At 41.5% G+C, this 24,668-nt stretch overlaps 3 protein-coding genes and 2 pseudogenes across 3 annotated transcripts; 1 reads left to right on the top strand and 4 right to left on the bottom strand.

The window, feature by feature from the left end:
• Positions 1-120: 120 nt before the first annotated feature.
• On the bottom strand, positions 121-1,051 carry LOC141837900 (transcription factor MYB1-like; annotated as a pseudogene).
• Positions 1,052-15,431: 14,380 nt separating this feature from the next.
• On the bottom strand, positions 15,432-15,995 carry LOC141837971 (zinc-finger homeodomain protein 11-like). Its single transcript, XM_074725347.1, has one exon. It carries the CDS (start codon positions 15,993-15,995, stop codon positions 15,432-15,434), a length of 564 nt encoding a protein of 187 aa, XP_074581448.1.
• Positions 15,996-17,784: 1,789 nt separating this feature from the next.
• On the top strand, positions 17,785-20,016 carry LOC141839993 (uncharacterized). Its single transcript, XM_074727863.1, has 10 exons — positions 17,785-17,991; positions 18,163-18,252; positions 18,353-18,411; positions 18,663-18,758; positions 18,836-18,916; positions 19,021-19,083; positions 19,169-19,342; positions 19,453-19,548; positions 19,653-19,820; positions 19,926-20,016. The coding sequence occupies exons 1-9, from the start codon at positions 17,799-17,801 to the stop codon at positions 19,731-19,733; spliced, it is 933 nt and encodes a 310-aa protein (XP_074583964.1). The 5' UTR covers positions 17,785-17,798; the 3' UTR covers positions 19,734-19,820; positions 19,926-20,016.
• LOC141839994 (protein ELF4-LIKE 3-like) lies at positions 19,943-20,257 on the bottom strand. Its single transcript, XM_074727864.1, has one exon. The coding sequence runs from the start codon at positions 20,255-20,257 to the stop codon at positions 19,943-19,945; it is 315 nt and encodes a 104-aa protein (XP_074583965.1).
• Positions 20,258-21,358: 1,101 nt separating this feature from the next.
• On the bottom strand, positions 21,359-22,260 carry LOC141838733 (transcription factor MYB1-like; annotated as a pseudogene).
• Positions 22,261-24,668: the final 2,408 nt, after the last annotated feature.

Genomic DNA, 24,668 nt, shown 5'->3' with positions numbered 1-24,668 from the left:
TGTGAAAGCCCCATGTACGGTGATCGAATTCGTCGACGCGTGATGATCCGAGAGCTTTCAGGCAGAATTTTGCGGCTGCACAGAGGACTTTCACACAGAACTGCATAGGAGTTTTGTCGTCTAAGATAGGAACGAAAAGCTGGGCATCAGTGCGCTGTCTGGTTGAGGAGGATCATCACTTTCCACCCAATTGCCGATCGTTGCTCCTTCACTAGTCATCGGGTGTTCAAGACCCTGACAGCCTCTTTGCCATTCAAATCCGAACTCTTCGATCTCAATGCCATCGATGTTTGGCTCTTCCAAGCATCCGAAGGCCATGCCGGTGCAAGCATGTCCATGGCAGAGCCAGGGTAGCCGTCTGGGGCCAACAATGGAAGCATCAGAGGAGCATCCAGACCACAAAAGGCTGGAGCCTGTGGCGGCTCGGTCGCTGTGCAGCTAGAATTCGATTCAGTTTGCTTATCTGATCGAGTCAGTTCACCTTGCAGCTTCTTCACCAAGGTCGTGTTCCATAGTTCTTGATCTCGTTGTCGGTTCGCCCGGGCAACCGCCCTGCGATCAGAGACCACCTGCGGCCGGCTCCAATTGGAAAACAAAAGGGAATCACTACTCTACAATGCTCGTTGGAACATCATGATGTGGAGTCTAATGATCAAGGCCTCCTTGATGTCCGGCCGCAGGTAGTTGAGCCACTGGAGTCTGCAGCTCTTCCCACGACGCTTAAGCCCTGTGTGCATTCTCCAATCCAACACTTTCTTTTGAGAGAGACAACTCTAATGGAACTGAACTGAACTGAACTGACCTGCTCTTTTAGGGAGAGACTCCCATTTGCCCACCCCATGAGTCGATATGTAGGAAACAAGCACCTCGTCTTCTTGAGGAGTCCATGTCCCTCTATTGATCCCCTCATTCGAAGAGCACGGCTTCCTCCCCATTTCCTTTGCCAACTCTCTCTGTTGATTCTTAATACGAATCCATCCCAAGGCCTTTTATAGTTGTTTGACAGATGATTATACAAAAGCTAAGAACATGCTCACATCACATGCTTGCCTGCCTGAGGAAGCTGCTGCTCCATGTTTTAGAAGAGGACAAAAGACCAGCTCCGATGGCATGGCACGGCGCCTCTCTTCCCTTTGACTAGTTTCTGTATGCTCCTTGTGCCCTTAAATTACCTACCACGACTTCTTCTCAGGTTTGTCTTCGTTTCATGGAAAGCTTCGAAGCTATCGTGCATGGCATTGGCAGGCATTGAATGCCCAGGGCCATATGGAGAGCCACTGATTGATCTGAGACAGCTGACTGAATTCCTCCATCACCGATAGAGAACAAATTGGCCTGGCAGCTCAATTAAGTGTTTGCATGGATATGTTCGAGTAAAAAAACAAAAGGATAAAAAATTGATATAGAAAGGTTAAGCTGAATTATTTGGTCTGACTTTCTGAGGTCAACTGGCTATTTTGAGTTCAGTAATATTTGCAGGGATAAAAATTAAAAAGAATGTCCTCTGATTTTTTTCAAATACACATCCTATTTTAATTTTTTATCAAAAAAATATATATCCCACCTTATTTATCTTGTATATTTACCTGTACTAGTCAATACTATTATTTTCCATTTAATTTTTATTTTATAACAATTATGATTTCGTAATTCTATTGTAACAATTAAAAAATCATAATTATTATGATTATAATAATTATTTATAGGTGTAATAGTTATAAAATCATAGTTCTTACAATAAAATTTTATCTTAATATATCAAAATATATTTATATCATTTTACTAATAGGATGAGATGTCATATATAATAATTCATCTAAAATTGACCATTAACCTGTTGACTTGTCCCATTGACTTATTTCTTGACTTCCGTTGTCACGTAGGACGACTTAGGATCTGCCACATTAGTATCTTATATGATAAATTAGAAATTATTTCAATTTTGTGGTTGAAATGTCAAATCTTAATGAAATTGCTCAATAAAATCCAAAACTATGCATTGAAATTTATTACATTTTGATTAGTTCTATATTTTTTTTCACCGATGCATTAATATATTTTATTTATAAAAAGAATAGGTGTAATTTTAAGACAGTAGTTAAAATTTGGAGTGCACGAGATCACAGCACATTCTCCATCCACTTCAAATGTTATGTCTCCTATCCACAACCACACGATCTTAAGCATCGACCCAGATTAGAGGATTTCAGCCGTCGGATTTCGTTGTTTTCTCTATGCGTCCACGGCCGCGGACTTCTTGAAGCTCGTGGAAAACCCAAAACCCTCCTAACAGCCGCCGCCATGTCCGCTCCGGCCGTGATACGGGACTTCGACGACTTCGTCAAGGTCCATGGGATTTGTTGGCGATCTGGATCTCGTTCTGCGATCCGGATTCTATCCGCTCCGAAGAGCATAGAACCCCACAGAACAAAAAAAACTTTGATCCCGCCTTTGGATCAATTGACAAAGTCTATGAAGAAGACAAAATCAATCGATCCTTTCAGGATCGCCGATTCCTAATTATTATCTACGGTTTCTAAATTTTTCTAGTAAATTAAAACTTGCGGAAATTAAAATAATTTACCAGAACCTTTTCGTCGACCTCGCTGCCTTCCGCTGTATTCCTGTCTTCTTCCTGGACGTTGGGTGGACAACGCTCCTCCAGGAACAAAGGAACTGCAAACTTCTGGATGAAGAACTTTGGATCTCCTTTCTTCCTTCTCGCTGCAACTTCACCTTGTTCTTCCTTTTGCTAGGTCCGGCCACCACTCTTGATGGAGAGGTCCGGCCACCTCAAGAGGAGAAGATGAAGGGGCGGTGGAAGAAGGAAATAAAAGAGGAGGAAGAAGGAGGAAGGAAGGGGGCGGCGGCACAACAGAGAGGAGGGCTAGGGTTTTGAGAAGGGAGCGCCGGCCACCTCTCTCCTCTTCTTCTTCTTGTTGTTGCCGCCCACCCCTTTAAGCCCCCCTTTTATAGCCTTGTGCCCAAGACCAAGCACCCCTTTCTTAGCCATTAAGAAATAATTTAAATTAGAATTAATTCCATGAATTATTTCCAATTATAAAGATTTCTTAAATCTAGGCCTCTAGATTAGATTGCTTGGTTTCTAGCCGTTAGATCTTTATGGAAACAACAAAATTAATTATTTCCATCTTTATCTAATTATGGCCGGCCATATAAAAGAATTATTTCCATGAATTAATTCTTTTAAAAGGAATTATTTCCATAATTAAAAGAATATAACTTAAGCCGAAGAGATCTCATCCATCGGATGCAACTTAATCTCATCTAACGGCTACGTTATAATCTCTTTTAATTTAACTTGATCTCTTCGATCCAATGGCCATGATTCCTCTTTGGGCGTGTGGTTCAATGAACCATCTCTGGTTCACCTCGTGAACCGGTTCTTCCTTCCAAAGAGAATTAAAACCGAACCGGATAGATCTCGTCCATCGGAGACGACTTAATCTCATCCAACGGTTCTAATCTATTCTCTTTTATTCCTCTTTATTTATTTCGATCCAATGGATGCAACTTGATCTAATCCCACGGATACAAGTTGATCTCATCCATTAACTCATCCTACGGTTGAGAACCAATCTCATCCAACGGTCGAGATTCAATCTCATCCGACGGCTGAGAACTAATCTCATCCGATTGATTGCATCCTTTTGAAGATGACTTTAGGCTACAGCGGGGACCTCGAGGAGGTATTAGATCTGGCCTTCTGATGGGTTTCGGATCCCGTATTCATCCCCGAATACACACCTACATCCATCAATAACGATCCATTCCACTAGAGGATCATTATTGCACTACCAATCTAATCCCCAAATTACATTTTGGGTTCCTTCTTATTATATTATGCATTGCTCCCCGTGTTTAAGATATCGTATGTCCGTCAATTATCTGAGTTCACTGACAACTCAATAATCGACATCTAGGACCTTGAATAGTACCACTCAACCTTCATTGTCAGTCGGACCAAGTCCACTTGCAAGATTTTGACTTGACAATCCTTATGAGCTATCCAAGGGGACATCATCAACCCTACTGGGACACGGATTCCTTCTGTAATTAATGGCACACCGTATAGATAGCAACATCACCCAACTTACCGGGAATAATTGATCTGACGCAAAGATCTCACCCTTTGGTAAATCAAAGCAATAATTACTACCTATAGGTGCCCATTTATTACATCGGGATTAAGAGTGCATAATTCCTAATAACAGAGGTCTTGTTCAATTTGTGAGTCAGAGTAAATTGAACAACCTCAATGGTCCTACTCAATGCACACAAAGTGCACTAGTGTAATTCTACAGTCAAGACAGACAGTAACCGAATTACACTACAACCGTTCCCGATGGGTTGTCCAACACCATCTTGGTTGTGAGCCTTAGTTTATAATTCACAGGGGACTGATAATCATGGTCTTCTGTGTCTCACAGACACCAAGTTATCTACAGTGTGAACTAAGAGGACTTTATTGCAAATTTACCTATTGCAATCATTTGACCAAAACATGATTTCTTTATTTCAAAATGTTTATTACAAAAGACAAGTCTTTTCAGTATACTTCCTAACAGTGGACCTGGGCTCACCGTAAGGGAGAGAGAAGAAAGAGGGACATCTGACTCCCATTAAAGAGCGATAGCGACGTGGTGAAGTGACAGATGCTTGTGGGAACCAGCGATTGCATATTAATGGAGAAGGGGTCATCTAATAATGAGAAGAAGAGTGTCATCTAATAATGACCAATATCGATATTAATTCTCCTGGGTGGGCGAGGACTGATCATTTCAAGGACGATCAGTTTGACCGATATCGACATTAATTCTCACCTACGCCTATTGCATGTTAATGGAGAAGGGCCATCTAATAATGACAGAAGAAGAGTGCCATCTAATAATGATCGATATCGACATTAATTCTCACCTACGCCTTGTTCAATGACCCATATCGACATTAATTCTCACCTACGACTTTAAAATCAGCGGCAAGGCCCTTCGGCCATTCTAAAATCAACGGGCAACAAAAAGAAGAGTACAATGGCAAATTTGATGGATGAACATATTATTACGATGAATAAGATGACGAGGGAGGAGGTTGATGATATCAAAAAGAAATTGATAAGGATTAATTAAAATAATTTATTTTTTCTTAAAATTACATAACATCACTTTAAATAGGCACATAAAAATACTGATTTAGACAAAGTTTAATAATTTGTTTTAAAAAAATTATCTAAAAATGAGAGAAAAAGTCTAAAAGAAAACGTATAAAATTAAAGATAAAGATTGAAGGGTTCGTCTATTAAAGGATCATATCAAATATCTACTTTACTTTAACTAGTGACGACACAGGATTTCCAAGGAGAAGCTACGTTACTAACTCTAACAAAATCGGGTCAGTATTAGTAGGGCTTACCTCTTAGTAAACCCACTGACGGCCAATCTTTTCCCATCGACATGTTTTTCTGCTTCAAACAACCACCAATCAAACAGATTAACCTGTAAAAGTAACTCTTTTTTCCGTTATCGCCGAAAGATTAATAATCGAGATTCAGAATCGAAACCATAACGGGACATCGCCCAAAGAAATCGAAGCAGGGTAAAGGACACACTACTTTCTTATCAGTGGCAGAGGTAGGGGAAAATATCGTCGCTGGAGCAGTAGCTTTTTACAGGAGGCAGCTTTAACTTTATGAGTCAGCGTCTTTTGCATCAGCTTTATCAGCAGCGTTTAGTGAGTGGCATAGAGACCAGTGATGACACAGGATTTCCAAGGAGAAGCTACGTTACTAACTCTAACAAAATCGGGTCAGTATTAGTAGGGCTTACCTCTTAGTAAACCCACTGACGGCCAATCTTTTCCCATCGACATGTTTTTCTGCTTCAAACAACCACCAATCAAACAGATTAACCTGTAAAAGTAACTCTTTTTTCCGTTATCGCCGAAAGATTAATAATCGAGATTCAGAATCGAAACCATAACGGGACATCGCCCAAAGAAATCGAAGCAGGGTAAAGGACACACTACTTTCTTATCAGTGGCAGAGGCAGGGGAAAATATCGTCGCTGGAGCAGCAGCTTTTTACAGGAGGCAGCTTTAACTTTATGAGTCAGCGTCTTTTGCATCAGCTTTATCAGCAGCGTTTAGTGAGTGGCATAGAGACCAGTGATGACACAGGATTTCCAAGGAGAAGCTACGTTACTAACTCTAACAAAATCGGGTCAGTATTAGTAGGGCTTACCTCTTAGTAAACCCACTGACGGCCAATCTTTTTCCCATCGACATGTTTTTCTGCTTCAAACAACCACCAATCAAACAGATTAACCTATAAAAGTAACTCTTTTTTCCGTTATCGCCGAAAGATTAATAATCGAGATTCAGAATCGAAACCATAACGGGACATCGTCCAAAGAAATCGAAGCAGGGTAAAGGACACACTACTTTCTTATCAGTGGCAGAGGCAGGGGAAAATATCGTCGCTGGAGCAGTAGCTTTTTACAGGAGGCAGCTTTAACTTTATGAGTCAGCGTCTTTTGCATCAGCTTTATCAGCAGCGTTTAGTGAGTGGCATAGAGACCAGTGACGACACAGGATTTCCAAGGAGAAGCTACGTTACTAACTATAACAAAATCGGGTCAGTATTAGTAGGGCTTACCTCTTAGTAAACCCAATGACGGCCAATCTTTTCCCATCGACATGTTTTTCTGCTTCAAACAACCACCAATCAAACAGATTAACCTATAAAAGTAACTCTTTTTTCCGTTATCGCTGAAAGATTAATAATCGAGATTCAGAATCGAAATCCTAACGGGACATCGCCCAAAGAAATCGAAGCAGGGTAAAGGACACACTACTTTCTTATCAGTGGCAGAGGCAGGGGAAAATATCGTCGCTGGAGCAGCAGCTTTTTGCAGGAGGTAGCTTTAACTTTATGAGTCAGCGTCTTTTGCATCAGCTTTATCAGCAGCGTTTAGTGAGTGGCATAGAGACCAGGGACATTTTAGCCGTCGGCTTTTGCAAGAGCAGCAACTTTAGAGCCAGAGTCGCAGTCCAAATCGCATCTTTACTTGTTCTTCGCCCCTTTAAAACCAACGGGAAGAGTGCCCTATTCGCTATCGGCGGAAGAAGAGTGCCAAGAGTGCCGTAACTCTAAAATCAGCAAGGATGGACAAGTGGCCAGAATTTGACGAATTCGATCAGAATCAGCCACTCAACATCGACGGCTGATTCCAGCCAAAATTTGGTCGGAAACTGACCGCGATTTGGCAGGCCACAGGTCTTTCCTCGACCAATCTCCGACCTGAATTTGGTCGGATTCCAGCCGCGATTTGGCCAGAATCAGTCGCTCGGCACTAGCAGCTGATTCCGACCAAATATCGACGGAATCCATCAGATTCCGACCACTATCGGGCCGGAATCCGGTGCCGGCCGGTGCGCCAGTGAGTGGCGTGTCCATCAGGCGTGACACGACATTCGAAGGTGGTCGGACGGCGAAGCGACGGCGATGGCAGTGCCGAGGAGTCGAAGGAGTGCGCACGGGTCGTATATATATATATACCACAATATATATATTATATATATATATATATATATATATATGATATACTGCGCAACTGATTTGCGCGAGCCGTCCGCGACATCTGACGTGGCGAGAAGTTTCACTGTGCATCGTCCACGCATTGTCCACCGTGGCCGGCGAAACGAAGGAAACCCTACAAAATCCCGCCTCTCCCAAATCGCGCGGCCAAACCTCAAAATCGCCACGCTTCCCTCTCCCTCGTCTGCTCTCCACGGCGATTCTGAGATCCCAAAATCGGCCTCCTACGCTCGAAAGCCTTCCCGATTCTGCTCCGCTTCCTTTGTGTCCTGCGGAGTTTGTATCCCCGTCACCGTCGCCCTCCTGCAAGTCGTCCGTCGCTCAAACCCTAGCAGCCGTCTCGAGCGACGACGCCATCCTCTCTCCATCGCAGCCGGCGTCGACGCTCCTTTGCCAACTCCGCCTCCGCGCTCCGCGTCGCATCTCCTTCGCGGTCGCAGGCGGCTCGGCCCTCCGGTGATCCTCTCTGCGTCGCGCGAGGGAGGAAAGCGTATTCAGTCTACTACTGAGGGTCGAGATCTTGCGTCGACTGGTGGCTTAATGAAGGTCTTCTCCTCACTGACATCATTAGGGTTTAGGGTTTACTTGTTGCTGGTTGGACTTTGAGGAAGATACAGTGGACTACTTGTTGAAGACAACAAATCGCCATGATATATTCTGAAGACGAAGATTTTCTATCATCTATATCGTCTACCAAGGTTCAATATTACTATCTCATAATACATTCTGGTTGTATGCATCTATAATTAGTCATTTGTCATTGATTATCCTTGGTAGTGAAATTTGTGGAAATTGAGACTAGTGTATACCAACAAAACATTTATATGCTTCATTTGGCTTATGAAATGATTTGTTCTCATAGGGTTCACATTCAATTCGGGCATACATGTCTAGACAAAAGAAGTCCAAGGATCTAGATGAAGATAATCAGTTCTCTGGAATCAAAGTGTCCGAAGATGAGTTCATTGATGCGGAAGTATCAATCCTCCTAGGCATCTGAAGCTAATGGTTCAGCTTTATCCTTATTTGACTTCACCAGAAACAAGTGGTTCAATTATACTCTGCTATGACTTCGAGTATCGATTAGCGAGCTTGCAGCAGAAATCTAGTGCCGTTGGATCATACTTTTCCAAATCCTGGATAGTTACTGTGCTAGGAAGGATCACCAGGTGCTATTATGAATTTGATTAACAAATAATCCACCTCACAAAATCTTAATTTCTATTCAGAATTAACTGTTTTGTTTGTAGGAGAGGAGTTCTACCATCGTCATTTAGAAAGTTCATCCTGTGAGCTTCCTAGAATATTTGCCATGGGCTCAGTCACTTGTGTATTCCAATGAGGCATTGATAAGCAAGATTCATTAACAAAGACAAGCTTGACTAAAAAGATTTCAAAGTTGCATGCAAGGTTTGTATATTGCTTACAGGAGCTAGGAGCATGGCTAGCATTGAAGGTATGTGCTTCCAGATTATTTTTTCCTGCTCATAGCATTCTTTTAGAGATGATGGTTATTTTGGTACAGACAGCAAAATCATTAACATGCAGTCCTAACTATCTATTCTTTTGGGGTCAGAATGTAGATGAAGCTGGTGAGAAGTCAGAATGCATTGCGATGAAGATGCTGGAAAGAACAACGGTACATATCTCCACGAACTCATCTTCTGCTTGTTTAGACGGAATGATGTGATGTTTGAAAATGTTAAAGCAAAATTCCTTTGGGCAAGACAATCATGCTATATACACTGCTTTAAGTCTTTCATCTCTAATCTTCGTAAAATCTCTTGGATTATAATCCTTCGGAACGTCTTCCCTTGTAAATGAAATAGAGATATGATTCAAATGAAGATGCATTTGAATCAGGGTTCCTCAACATTAAACAATCTGCCGCCAACACCCTTCCACCAGCAGCCACAACAAGTTCCCGAAGATACTGTTCAGATAATAGAGAATCTTCTAGCCCGTTAAAGGATGATCCTTCTAGGGGTTAGAAGATTCTCTATTATCTGGACAGTATCTTCGGAAACTTGTTGTGGCTGTTGGTGGAAGGGTGTTGCCGGCGGATTGTTTAATGGTGAGGAACCCTGATTCAAATGCATCTTCACTTGAATCATATCTCTATTTCATTTACAAAGAAGACGTTCCGAAGGATTATAATCCAAGAGATTTTACGAAGATTAGAGATGAAAGAGTTAAAGAAGTAAATGGCATGGTTGTTTTGGCCAAAGGAATTTTGCCTCACATCAGTTGGTGTAAATAAGCAGAAGATCTGTTCATTGATGCTGAAGTATCTATCCATCCCAGTCAGCTGAAAAAAATAACTAAGGTGAAAGCTTAATTAGAAGAGATAAAACAACATATGTAATCTCTAAAAATGAGTGGTGCTGAGTAGAAATGTTGTTTCAAGTTGGTATTAATATCTAAGTTGTTGTAAGTATTTTATGTTGTTCAAACAAGAAGTTAATGTAAGATGTTTTATGTAAGTTGTTTTGGCACCTTTGAGTGCTTGTACATGTATGAAAATATTTAAAGTGAATGATAAGTGGTCAATTTGTCACATTTGAAAGAAATGTATGCTAAGTGTTTAAAGTGGAAGCTAAGTGAATGCTTGATTGTGTTATAACAAAATATGTGATATCTGAAAAATCATTTTCTAGTCTTTTTCTGTTGTCTTGCTTGGTTTGGGTGTGGTAATTGTTTCTGGGTGCAATGTTAGCTTGGTTTGTGTTGTGGTACTGGGTTACGTACACATTATATAGTGCAAGAGGATCAAAAACCGGCTTTGGATCATGCGTATTCTAGGTCTTTAAGGCCATCAGCCGGTTTTGTCCAAAACCGGCTGATGACTTATTTGATAATAAAAAAATAAAAATCTTATATCAAAATTAGTAAGAGAGTCTAAGGAACTCAATGGTGTCTGTGGAGACGGGTTAGCATGTATGTATAATTGAAAATAAAATTCCCACCCCACTTAACATGTCGGTCCCGAACGGAAAAATTCGGTGCTTCCAACACGATGTATCGTAATACATTCTGAGGTTACGTACACATAAAAGAGGCCAATAGGAGCAAATAAGGTGTTTGGATGATGTGGATTAGAGGTCAATAAGTCCATCAGCCGGTTTTGACCAAAACCGGCTGATGGCTTATTTGATAACAAAAAAAATAAAATTTTATATCTACATGAGTGAGGGAGTCCAAGGAACTCATGAGTGCCTTTGGTCACGGGTTATCATTTTTGTATAATTGAAAATAAAATTCCCACCCCACTTCACATGTCGGTCCCGAACGGAAAAATTCGGTGCTTCCAACACGATGTATCGTAATACATTCTGAGGTTACGTACACATAAAAGAGGCCAATAGGAGCAAAAAAGGTGTTTGGATGATGTGGATTAGAGGTCAATAAGTCCATCAGCCGGTTTTGACCAAAACCGGCTGATGGCTTATTTGATAACAAAAAAATTAAAATTTTATATATACATGAGTGAGGGAGTCCAAGGAACTCATGAGTGGCTTTGGTCACGGGTTATCATTTTTGTATAATTGAAAATAAAATTCCCACCCCACTTCACATGTCGGTCCCGAACGGAAAAATTCGGTGCTTCCAACACGATGTATCGTAATACATTCTGAGTTGATGTACACATTATAGAGTGCAAGAGGAGCAAAATTTATGTTTTGATCATGTGGATTAGAGGTCAATAAGTCCATCAGCCGGTTTTGATCAAAACCGGCTGATGGCTTATTTGATAACAAAAAAATTAAAATTTAATATATACATGACTGAGGGAGTCCAAACAACTCATTGGTGTCTTTGTACACGGGTTATCATTTGTATGTATATTTGAAAATAAAATTCCCACCCCACTTCACATGTCGGTCCCGAACGGAAAAATTCGTTGCTTCCAACACGATGTATCGTAATACATTCTGAGTTGATGTACACATTATAGAGTGCAAGAGGAGCAAAATTTATGTTTTGATCATGGTCATTAGAGGTCAATAAGTCCATCAGCCGGTTTTGATCAAAACCGGCTGATGGCTAATTTGATAGCAAAAAAATTAAAATATAATATATCCATGACTGAGGGAGTCCAAACAACTCATTGGTGTCTTTGTACAATGGTTATCATGTATGTAAATTTGAAAATAAAATTCCCACCCCACTTCACATGTCGGTCCCGAACGGAAAAATTCGTTGCTTCCAACACGATGTATCGTAATACATTCTGAGTTGATGTACACATTATAGAGTGCAAGAGGAGCAAAATTTATGTTTTGATCATGGTCATTAGAGGTCAATAAGTCCATCAGCCGGTTTTGATCAAAACCGGCTGATGGCTAATTTGATAGCAAAAAAATTAAAATATAATATATCCATGATGAGGGAGTCCAAACAACTCATTGGTGTCTTTGTACAATGGTTATCATGTATGTAAATTTGAAAATAAAATTCCCACCCCACTTCACATGTCGGTCCCGAACGGAAAAATTCGTTGCTTCCAACACGATGTATCGTAATACATTCTGAGTTGATGTACACATTATAGAGTGCAAGAGGAGCAAAATTTATGTTTTGATCATGTCATTAGAGGTCAATAAGTCCATCAGCCGGTTTTGATCAAAACCGGCTGATGGCTAATTTGATAGCAAAAAAATTAAAATATAATATATCCTTGACTGAGGGAGTCCAAACAACTCATTGGTGTCTTTGTACAATGGTTATCATGTATGTAAATTTGAAAATAAAATTCCCACCCCACTTCACATGTCGGTCCCGAACGGAAAAATTCGTTGCTTCCAACACGATGTATCGTAATACATTCTGAGTTGATGTACACATTATAGAGTGCAAGAGGAGCAAAATTTATGTTTTGATCATCTCCATTAGAGGTCAATAAGTCCATCAGCCGGTTTTGATCAAAACCGGCTGATGGCTAATTTGATAGCAAAAAAATTAAAATATAATTTTATATCTACATTAGTGAGAGCCACAAATGTTAATTAGGATTAGGATCATAAACACAATTTTTGAAATTTAAATTTATTTCATTGATCATTAATTATTATCTTCCATGCCCGGTTTATCCAGGGGAAGGTTTACACGGGCCATTGCCCTCACCCCGACCACTCCTTCAGTAAATTCGTCCCCGCTGCTTCCTTCTCCTGTATCAATTGCTGAACGAATCGCTCCTCGGCTCCACTGCCCATGATACTTTATCGGATGAGAAAGAAATGAAGGAAGAGGTAAGGAGCAATGCGGCGAGAAAAGTTGGGGCAGAAGGCTGGCTTATACCGGACGTATTTATAATGTGGAGGAATGGTTCGAATGCCCGACGTCCACCGTCTCGGCAACCAATGAGAGTCCAGCATATGAGGTGGTTAGGCCTTAATTAGGGTGCGATGAACGACGAGACAGGCATTAAATACTGGACGCAACGATTCATTTCCGCGATCTCTTGAATGTTATGTCACTGGGATTTGCAAGCCATCAGCCGGTTTTGACCAAAACCGGCTGTGATGGCTTATTTGATAACTGACTCGACTGGAAATAAATTCAGTCGAGTAACATAACGGCTATTGTGGGGGTTTAAAAAACATACGAGCTAAAACCCTAACATAACCCTACACCTGTTTCGCTAATTCCTGAGTAGTCGAGTGACATCGCGTTGTTCGTCTCCTCCGGCCAAGGTGGGGTTGGTATATTTCGGCCATCCGTCTCCGACAAGTTCACGTCTGTTCCAGCATCTCCGTTGTGCGATCTCCCCGACAGGTATGCTTTATTTCACCATTACTGCAAGTCTTGCACCTTCCTCTTATAGCAGCAGTTGAGATGAGACAGTGTGCGCATGAATTTGGATATGCCACAGGATATACCTTGTTAAGTTGGATCAATTCCCTTGAACCTGCTTTTTCCAATCCCTTTTCTCTTTTGATTTCTGCCATGGATCTCATTCTCTGAACCCCAGCTTCTACCAAAAGAAACTGTTAGTGTCAACACACCTGTTGATGTTTTAATACGCAAAAGAAACTGTGTATCATGATAATTTAGTTACAAAGCGTTGCTAGATTCTTGTTCTTTGACCCAAATTTTACAAAGCGTTCCAGAATTCCAGAATTCCCTATTACTTGGAGTTCATTGTTTAGGTTCTAAAAGAATTCCAGAATTCCCTATTACTTGACATTCAACTTAAAGAACAGACTTCTGAATGTTGGACCATGGGTGAAAATAACAGATCTATTGCTATAGCTCCATGAAGCCATTGTATGTGCAAATCATTTAAGTGCTAGTTGCGTATAGGTTTCTTTGCTAAGTTAGAAAGTAATAACTTGAAGGCCTTTATTATCAAAAACTGTCTATACTTAAATATGGGTGATGATAATATTGAAAATGATTATATTGTGGCAGCAATTTCATGACTGGTTATCTACCAAGGCAAGGCCAAAACCAAGAAGCCCCTCATGGTCATCTCACGATGAAACGAAAATCCTGGTCAAAGGCTTGAAGCTAAACTTGTAGCAGCTGAGCAGAAGAGGTGATCATCTAGTCCCAGCATTTATTAAAATTATAACTGGCTGCATTTACTAAATTATTATTCGCATAGTTTATAATAGGATGAATTGTCAAATCTATCATGTTCTTTACAATTTTTAGCAAATGTATCACCTACTTATATATATATATATATTTTTATAACAAAATTATTTTGAAAAACAAGACCTTGAAGCACTATTCAAAATGGTAACAAATTTATCATGCTGTAAATTTCTATCAAGAATCAAAATTGATGACTTGTCTGCATGCCAAATCATCCATTTTTCTCGTGTTGGTGACCATATTTGATATTTTGCCACATTATAGCCCTAATTAAATCATGCCACATTGGTTAACACATTTGATGTTTTCCCACATTATAGCACGAATTAAATCAGTTGTCATATTTTTTTTAACTGTAAACCGTAATTCCTTCTCTTCTGTGTATGTGATATATTTGTTAAATTTGTAAGAAAATCATAGATTTTTCAACTAACACTAGCTATTATATTTATATTACTATGAGGTTTTTTTCTAACATATTTGTTAACATGTCTAAGGAAGGAGAGCTTTGACGTAACAGTAAAGTTGCTACTATGTGACTTGGTGGTCACAAGTTCGAGTTACAAAAAGAGTCTCTTGCAATGTTGGATAAGGCTTTACTTGTTAATATGTCTAATCATTCTGAATTCTCCTAGCTCAGGAATTTTATAAAAAAGAAAATTTTAAAATAATTTTATTAAAATTAATTATGTACAAATAGCGAGTCAAATTCAACAAGCACAGTTCTTTCGTGTCTAAACCGGTCTAAACCAGCGGGTCACAGCCCTACAACCCATACTACGACGGCTGAGCTGGGCAGTGCCACACAACGGTCGGCCTAGCTAAGCCGATCTAACCACATGGGTTGCCGATGGCAATCTCATAAATATTTGGAAAGTGAACTATCAGGAGTTTGTGCGGGTAATGTTGCCCAAGTAATACTCGCATCAGTTTATGGAGGCACTCTACCAACTATCTTGCTTGTTAGAAACTATTCTGTGCCACAATCATGGCTAACCTGGCCTGCCTTTTTTATTCAAGTGCTTCTCATGACCATTTTGGTCTTTATATTCAAAGAACTCTCAAGTTTGTAGCTTTCATATCAAATGTGGTGTATGAATAAATTTGACTTTTGAAGAGGCATGTCAGTAAATTGGAAGATTCAGATTTTATTGTTATTTAAAGCATGTTCAAATCAAACCCATTCTGCATGCAAATGCTAAATAACAGAGACATCAGTTCAATCCAGATCCTTTGCCTCCTCCTCCTCCTCCATCGCCTCGTCCCCGATCTTGATCACCTCCTCCACTCCTCCGTTCATAGCCGCTCCGCCGGTGGCGGTGGCCTCCGACGACGCCACCAGCACGGTCGCCGCCGCCGCTGGAGCAGAAGTGGCGCTGCCCTTGTGGTTGTGCATCCACACCTTGAACGCCTGCCTGGTCACCCCGATCCCGCGGCAGAACCTCGAGACCTGGTCCTCCTCCTCGGCTCCGGGCCTGGCGCGGTCCCTCGGGATCTTCCATCCGAGCCTCTCCGCGCAGCCGGCCATGCGCTGCTTCTGCTCCTCCGTGAACCTTGCCCGCGGCCGCCGCCTCTCGCTTCGCCCCGGCAGGGTGCCGGCGATGCAGAAGTCCGTGCGGTGGAAGTTGCGGTGGCAGCCGCACGCGCCGCACTGCAGCTGGCGGTCGCCGGACGCTGGAATGAATCTGCAGCAGCCGTCCACGGTGTAGCCGGCGCCGTGCCTCAGCGAGTGGTTCTTCATGCACTCTTTATGCACCTCTCTCACGCCCTCATGCCCCTCCATGGGTTCTAACGCTGTGCGGTGCGGTGCGGTGCGTGTTCTCTTCTTGGGATGTTTAGCGGGGGATTTATAGACTGGAGGGTGCAATTTGAAAATTACATCCAAGTACATGCCACATTTAGGCTATTTCCCATATATCTTAACAATACGCTCGGAGTCGGTGGTGTCAAAATAGGAAATTCGCGTATGCGGAATTCCTACTCCGGGTGGGTTTCCTCTTTCGGATATTGTTGCATTGATGGCCGTAATTCAAAGCTGACAAAACTTTGTTAGAATACTTTAATAATTATTCTCACTGAGTTTACGTTACAAAGACGGCTTAATCTTTATAATACATCACTCCAAAAGGTTGTTGATGTGCGCAAATGCTCTTTTTAGGGCAAATGTAGCATGGTCATGAGTACATTCCATAGGAGATGATCGAATTGCATTATTATATTCTTTGAGCAAATTATTAAATAAAATAAAATAAATATATTTAAAAGAAATTTAATTGTGGATATATATACTCATAGAAGAACTGGGAATATGATGAAATTATATTTAAAAACTAATTTAGTGTTAAATTAGGATGAAATACATTTTATCCCAAAATGAATAGTCATCCGCGTGCTTGTCCATGTGAAACTTTTTTTCTTCCTCAAATCAAATTTTTAACAAGAATTTTTTATACAAACAAATATAATTTTCAACAACAAATCAAATACACGAAGAAGAAATTAATCAATTTCATATCAATCCTTCAGGTCGTCGGACAACGACGACGACGACGACAGCGATCCCTCTCGTCGAGGCCGCCTCGCCGCCGACGGCGAGACCTCCCCGCCGGCAGGCATGTCGGCAAGCAAGGCCAACAAGCGGCGGACGCTGACGGAGCGCGCCGGCTGGAAGCTGAGGCTTCTCCTCACCCTGCCGTCGCCGGAGAAGATGGTGGAGGACTTGGAGAGGATGAGATAGACGAGAGCCTGAACCAGAGCGAACAGCGCCACCTTCGTCAGCACGTCGGAGTCGGAGAAGAAGCCGTCCATCACTCTAATTAAGTGATTAAAATCGTCGAGACTAAATTAACGGAGGGATTATTGAGATAATTAAGAGAGCAGAGCAGAGAAGAGAAGAAGTCGATATATATAGAGGAGGGTATGCTGACCTGGTCGTCAACGATTTGACTGACACGTCAGCAGCGATTTATCTAGATCTCGGAATGGGTCAGACGACGGCGGCGGCCGAGTCGGTTCGCATCGCGTGCCAGCTGACGGAAATTAAAACGTGCACGAAATCTTTGAGTGGAATTATGTGAAAAGACGCGTCTAACTTTCAATTTAATCAAAAGATGGATATATTTTTTGATATTACGTTCAAAGGACAATAATGAATGACGAAAGGAGTAAAATAAAAAATAAAAATGTTCAGAAAATCCGAAAGTTCGATATACTTTTAACTAGGAATTCTGCAATTTTATCCTTGATCGATTGCCTTTATAACGACGTTGAATTTGATAAAAAAAGAAAATTTTAAAATAATTTTATTAAAATTAATTATGTACAAATAGAGAGTCAAATTCAACAAGCATGGTCCTTTCGAGTCCGCACCGGCCGGTCTAAACCTGCGGGTCACAGCCCTGCAGCCCATAATACGCCGGCCGGGCTGGGCAGTGCAACACAACGGGCGGCCTAGCTAGCCCGATCTAACCACGCGGGCCGCCGATGGCAATCTCGTAAATATCCGGCCACTGCCCACTCAATCTCTTATGGGGCTCGGGCTTCGCCCTCCTTCTCTTCCGCCTTATCTCTAACCTCAGAAGCTCCAATGGCGATCACTCATCATCGCTGCTCGACGTCGCCTGCACCTCGTCTCGTCGTTTATCTGTCATCATCTCAATCGTTTTATTCCCTTACGCCCTCCTTCCTGAGGAAAACCCCTCGGCCGGCACCGCTGGCGTGCCGCTGCTCCAAGAAGAAAGAAGCCAACTTCGCCGATCAACTCCTTGACTACATAGAAGGTAAGTATTGTGATGCAATAGTTTTTCTTGATTTGATAAAGAAGTTTGTATCTTGTGTAGGCTTGTCTCTTTTCTCACTTGATCGCGGAATAAAACTTTTCTGACAAATTGTCTGAGTCATAGGTTTATATGCGCACCTTTGATCTGAAAAGATTAACCTTATTTTTCAAGGCGGGCCTAAGTTGAGGAAGTGGTATGGAGCGCCTGATTTCCTTGTACTTCCTAAGGATGGTGATCTGGAGGATGAGGATGAATCTTCAGGTAGTATGAAATTTATACATACTATAACTTGTATCTTTTTCGTTATTGCTTAGTATTTGTGATCGATTTTATTAACTTTTTACCTTTTATGGCTACCTTGAGATCGAAGAAATACGCGATGCTGTGCTGGTCACTGATGGTGAAAGCGAAATTGGTCAGGTGAGGCCTTTCTGACCTAAATAGATAATTTTCCTTTTGTTCACGCTGTATTTCAATGCTAAAAGTTTGCTAGTATCCCAATATTAGTCAAATTTGCTTCTTCGTCTTCTTCTTTGATAGAAAACAAACAATTATTTCCTGAAACTTGCGTGTGAATTCACATCAAGCTTTGATTTCTAACCAATCTAGGCATAGCCAATATGTTAGTTTCTTCGGTTTACTAATTCTTCTGTGGTTTATGCTTAAACCAGATGGTAATTCTTTCATTGATTCTTAAGCGTGTCCGGATAAAAGCAATAGTTAAGGATAAACGAGCTGCTGCTTCTGCCTTTGGAACTTATGTTGAGGTAAGCACCTGCACAATTATGATAGCACCGATCATATTTCTCTAGAGTGGATTCTTTGGATCCTTTGCTTTATGTAGTCATTGGTTGGAGATCTGAATGACAAGACCTTCCTCACAAGGACTCTCAGAGGTGTTCGTGCCATCATTTGTGCATCAAATGTATGTATTTGATTCTTGCTTGCATAATCTGAATGTAGAGGTTTACTAACCTGCGAAGGCAATGTGATTCCATATTCTTTTCAGTCTCATCTCTTATATTGCAGGATGGCTTTTTCTCTGATGTAGCTCGGACAAAAGGTGTAAACCACATTGTTCTTCTATCTCAGGTCCTCAAGTTTTTCATGGAGCAAATTCTCATTTTTTTTAATCTCTTGTCATGGTCTTCAAGCATGAGTTTTGATCAGATTGCAGTTGGCCTATTATAAAGGCAGCGGCGGATTTCAAGCAATTTTGAATAGCAAAGCCGGAAAGCTGGCTGATAGAGATGAAACGACTGTGATAACGGCTGGTGTTCCATACACAATAATAAGAACTGGCTTGCTGCAGAGTGTTCCTAGTGGCGATCAAGGTTTCAGCTTCAGCAAGGTACTTAACAATAATTTGAATCAGTAACGAGGACATTCATAGCTGATAATGTAGGCTTTTTTTTGAGACAATTTATTCATTCTCACGAGCATGTGCGACACCAAATGTAGGGTGATGCAGCAAAAGGAAGTCTGAGTAAAGAGGATGCAGCAGTAATTTGTGTGGAGGCACTTGAATCGCCACCAGAGGAAGGCCTAATATTTGAAGTAAGCTAAGTTTGAAGATGCATTTAACCTCATAAAACTGAAGAATCATCATGTGTTTCTGCAACACTGATATGGAGTAGTGCTGATATAGTGATATTGTGCAGGTGGTAAATGGGGAAGAAAAGGTTACAGACTGGAAGGTGAAATTTGCTGCCCTTATTGAAGGCACTGTGGTATCACAATGATGCTGCTTTGGTTAGAATGAAATTTGAGATGTAGATTGCAGTAAACTCTTGCATTTAGAAGACGAACAACGTGATGATCACAACAATGTAAGAAATAAATCACCTTTTATTTTAATCTGCAAGCTGTTCTGTATGCTAACAAAGTGTAAGCTGTCTCATTCTCTTCTCCCTCCTCTCTCTCTCTCTCTCTAGGTAATTTGAATGATTCTTTACGCCGGTCTGTTCCTCTTGTGGCCGCGCTTTCCATCAGAGTCTGCGTCCTTGGAGTCAGCGAATGAGACGGAGAGATTGCCGTAGAGATCGACGATGCGGCGGATGTTGTCGTTGAGCTCTCGGATGAGGCCGACGTTGCGGCTGAGGTTGTCGGGGATTCTGGACTCGTGGTTCTGGTTGATCTCGTTGATCAGGAGCCTGTTCTGGTCCAGAATGCTCTGCACCTGGAGGAAGTTCCTTTGCAAGGCCCCCAATAGTTTGCCCTCGATTTGACTTTCATTGCCGATGACCAAGGTATCCATCTCCAACATCCCCTTTTGTCTTTGTCGCCAGAAGCCCTGCAAAGTGAGAAGACTTCAAATTAAATCAAAAGGCCAAAGAAAGAGCATTTTTTTTATGATATGGAAGGAATGAGACGAAATCTGAATCGATTTCCGCTGTGAGATGAAAGGAAACGGACAGCGAAGGGCACGAATACTTGCTAGGGTTTACTAGGGCACGAGACACCGACTGGGGAGGAGAAATAGTTGCTATGGCAGCTCCATTTCAAAAGTCAATGCCACACAAGATGCTTCTTCTTTCGAACAATCAAGACGATAATCGAAGGAGGAGAACCGAAAGGCAGCAGCCATCAGAGCGCGAACGGCGGAGGAGAAAATAAAACCAGGGAACCAAATCGTACCAAATTCAACCATGGCTCAAAAGAAAGCTCGGTAAGATAGATCTATGATGCAACAAAACGCATGAAAAAGAGATCTTTGAGCGATAACACTTCCCAATGGAAAGGGGGATCTTTTTCCTGCCAGATCGGTGTCGCGAGGCATACATACCTCAGAGACGCGAAGGGCAGCGGCGAGAGGAAGGAGACGTTGAAGTCGATGAGCGAAAATGTCGATGATATCGGCGATTTAGTCAAGTCTGGAAGGAATTCACATACGAGAGAGAGAGAGAGAGAGGAGGCCTTTGCAGAAAATCACCTTCTGCAGAGGAAAGCAGAGGCGTGCCTTTGTCCCCTTGCATTTTGCGTATGTGAATCCTCTCCTTTGATGGGATAAGATTTGTTCATTTAAATCTTAAATAATCATTTAGTTTAATGGTAAATGAGTTTATTAGATACTTATGAGTTTATTAATAATAAACTAGTTTTTTAAAAAATTATTTTTGACGAGTGAGTTATTAGAAACTCCTTTTATTTATTCTTCTCAATCTATGTTCCTCACTTCATCTTGCACATTCTTACCTAACTAACTAGACTAAAGGTCTGCCTCAAGCAAATTGGCACTCAATTTCCGTGTGAAAGCCCCATGTACGGTGATCGAACTCGTCGACGCGTGATGATCCGAGAGCTTTCAGGCAGAATTTTGCGACTGCACAGAGGACTTTCACACAGAACTGCATAGGAGTTTTGTCGTCTAGGATAGGAACCAAAAGCTGGGCATCAGTGCGCTGTCTGGTTGAGGAGGATCATCATTTTCCACCCAATTGCCGATCGTTGCTCCTTCACTAGTCATCGGGTCTTCAAGACCCTGACAGTTCCTCGTTCGCCTCTTCAAATCCGAACTCTTCGATCTCAATGCCATCGATGTTTGGCTCTTCCCAAGCAGCTGAATCCGAAGGCCATGCCGCTGCAAGCATGTCCATGGCAGAGCCAGGGTAGCCGTCTGGGGCCAGCAATGGAAGCATCAGAGGAGCATCCAGACCACAAAAGGCTGGAGCCATGTTCGAGTCAGCAGTGAGCTTCGCCTGTGGCGGCTGGGTCGCTGTGCAGCTAGAATTCGATTCAGTTTGCTTATCGGATCGAGTCAGTTCACCTTGCAGCTTCTTCACCAAGGTCGTGTTCCAGTAGTTCTTGATCTCGTTGTCGGTTCGCCCGGGCAATCGCCCTGCGATCAGAGACCACCTGTGGCCGGCTCCGATTGGAAAACAAAAGGTAATCACTACTCTACAATACTCGTTGGAACATCAAGATGAAACGACCTGTTTCCGAGTAGCTTGTGGAGTCTAATGATCAAGGCCTCCTCGTCGTCGGAGATGTTCCCCCTCTTGATGTCCGGCCGCAGGTAGTTGAGCCACCGGAGTCTGCAGCTCTTCCCACGACGCTTAAGCCCTGTGTGCATTCTCCAAATCCAACACTTTCTTTTGAGAGAGACAACTCTAATGGAACTGAACTGAACTGACCTGCTCTTTTAGGGAGAGACTCCCATTTGCCCACCCCATGAGTCGATATGTAGGAAACAAGCACCTTGTCTTCTTGAGGAGTCCATGCTCCTCTATTGATCATCCCCTCATTCGAAGAGCACGGCTTCCTCCCCATTTCCTTTGCCTACTCTCTCTGTTGATTCTTAATAGGAATCCATCCCAAGGGCCTTTTATAGTTCACAGTCCATGGTTAATCTACTTGATATGATTCTTGTTTGACAGATGATCACATCACATGCTTGCCTGCCTGAGGAAGCTGCTGCTCCATGTTTTACAAGAGGACAAAAGACCAGCTCCGATGCCATGTCGAGCTAGTTTCTGTATGCTCCTTGTGCCCTTAAATTACCTACCACGACTTCTTCTCAGGTTTGTCTTCATTTCATGGAAAGCTTCAAAGCGATCGTGCATGGCAGGCATTGAATGCCCAGGGCCATATGGAGAGCCACTGATTGATATGAGACAGCTGACTGAATTCCTCCATCACCGTTAGAGAACAAATTGGCCTGGCAGCTCAATTAAGTGTTTGCATGGATATGTTCGAGTAAAAAACACAAAAGAAAAAAAAATGATATATAAAGGTTAAGCTGAATTATTTGGTCTGACTGACTTTCTGTGGTCAACTGGCCCAGAACACTTTGGGTTATGTTGTGCCGAGCCATGCATGGGGTTGTGTTGTGCCGATACGTGTCGTATTTTAATTTTTTATACAATCGTATTTCAATGTGCATGTTGGGTGAGTGTCAATAGCTATTATTTTCCATTTAATTTGTGTTGGCCTAACAATTATGATTTCACGATTCTAAACAATTAACAACTCACAATTATTATGCTATAATAATTATTTATAGGTGTAATAGTTATAACATCATGCCCAAGTATAACTTTAGTCATTGGCTATAATACGATTTTATAGATAAAGATGTCATATATAATAAATTAGAAATCATTAACCTTCACTTGTCCCATTGACCTATTTCTTGACTTTCATTGTCAGAAAATTGGTTATGCCATTTATGATGTATCTTATATGATAAATTAGAAATCCTTACAATTTTGATGTTGAAATGTCAAAATCTTAATGCCATTGCTCATGAAAATCCAAAACTATGCATTGAAATTTATTACATCTTGATTAGTTCTATCTTTTTTTTTTTCACGATGCATTAATATATTTTATTTATAAAAAAAATAGGTGTAATTTTAAGACAGTAGTTAAAATTTGGAGTGCATGAGATCACAGCACATGCTCCATCCACTTCAAATCTTATGTCTCCTATCCACAACCACACGATCTCAAGCATCGACCCAGATTAGAGGATTTCAGCCGTCGGATTTCGTTGTTTTCTCTATGAGTCCACGGCCGCGGACTTCTTGAAGGTCGTGGAAAACCCAAAACCCTCCTAACAGCCGCCGCCATGTCCGCTCCGGCCGTGATACGGGACTTCGACGACTTCGTCAAGGTCCATGGGATACTGCTCGCAGCCTCCGGCGTTCCTCCGACGCTATACCGGCAGCTCTTCCGCAAGCTTTCCGCCGTTCCTCCGACCTGAGGTGGGAGCTGCAGAGCTGATGAGGGAGAAGAGAAGGGTGGGGTTTGTTGGCGACTGGTTGTAGACAGACTGTCTCCAGCTGTCAGCTGGCTCGTCGACCAAAGCTAATGCCTCGGATGAACCCGAGCCGAGGTGGCGTGGACGACGTGCAGTCACGGCGTACGCGTTTTCGGAGTCCTTCGGGTTGAAAACGTAAAATTGACCGTCCTAAAAATATATATTTATAATTAAATTGTACTAAATAACTCAAATTTTGTAATTTTTTTAAATATTAAACATAAAAGTTTATCTTAAAATATGTCCTTAATTCCTCTTAAAATTTTTTAAAATACTTTATCACCTCACACATGGGAATAAAAAATTTATATTGAAATCACATTGATGTTCAAATAAAATCATTTTATTCACCTTACTATTTTAATTTTCAATTGGCTAACTTGGTCGAGTGAAATCTTAGCCATGATTGACCTCTAATTCACTTGATTTACACACAAGCCCTTTCTAAGATAATTACTTGTATAAAAATATAATTATAAGAGATTTCTCGTCTATTTTTAAAAAGGAGAAAATATAATAGTGATATTTCTAAGCCGTAGAGTAGGAATTGAGAATTTTAAACAATGTAAAAAATCAAAATATTGTACTTGTTCTATTTTATGTTTATTATTTGTAATTTTCATACATATAGCTTAACTAGTTCTGTAAAGACAGATGACCTTTAATTTATAAATTTCAAAGTGTAAATAGTGTTGGCGATCTGGATCTCCGTTCTGGCGATTTAGATTCATCCGTTCTCGAAGAGCACAGACCTACAGAACAAAAAACTTTGATCCCGCCTTGGATCAATGTTGGCGATCTGGATTCTCGTTTCTGGCGATCGGACTTCTATCCGCTCCGAAGAGCATAGAACCCCACAGAACAAGCTCCGATCTCGCGGATCAATTGACAAAGTCTATGAAGAAGACAAAATCAA

The sequence above is a fragment of the Curcuma longa genome, chromosome 11, assembly GCF_044706935.1.
Source record: "Curcuma longa cultivar G26 ecotype Majalengka, Jawa Barat chromosome 11, ITB_CL_G26_1.1, whole genome shotgun sequence".
Lineage (NCBI taxonomy): Eukaryota > Viridiplantae > Streptophyta > Magnoliopsida > Zingiberales > Zingiberaceae > Curcuma > Curcuma longa.
This window is presented reverse-complemented; position numbering and strand designations above follow the sequence as displayed.

What these genes read in the sequence shown, in the direction of transcription:
- LOC141837971 (XM_074725347.1), bottom strand. Translation starts at nt 15,995, where the DNA reads ATGGAGGGGCATGAGGGCGTGAGAGAGGTGCATAAAGAGTGCATGAAG.
- LOC141839993 (XM_074727863.1), top strand. Translation starts at nt 17,799, where the DNA reads ATGGCGATCACTCATCATCGCTGCTCGACGTCGCCTGCACCTCGTCTC. An exon ending in AAGGTTTCAGCTTCAGCAAG is followed by an intron (nt 19,343 to 19,452) that starts GTACTTAACAAT and finishes CACCAAATGTAG; the next exon opens with GGTGATGCAGCAAAAGGAAG. An exon ending in AGGAAGGCCTAATATTTGAA is followed by an intron (nt 19,549 to 19,652) that starts GTAAGCTAAGTT and finishes GATATTGTGCAG; the next exon opens with GTGGTAAATGGGGAAGAAAA.
- LOC141839994 (XM_074727864.1), bottom strand. Translation starts at nt 20,257, where the DNA reads ATGTTGGAGATGGATACCTTGGTCATCGGCAATGAAAGTCAAATCGAG.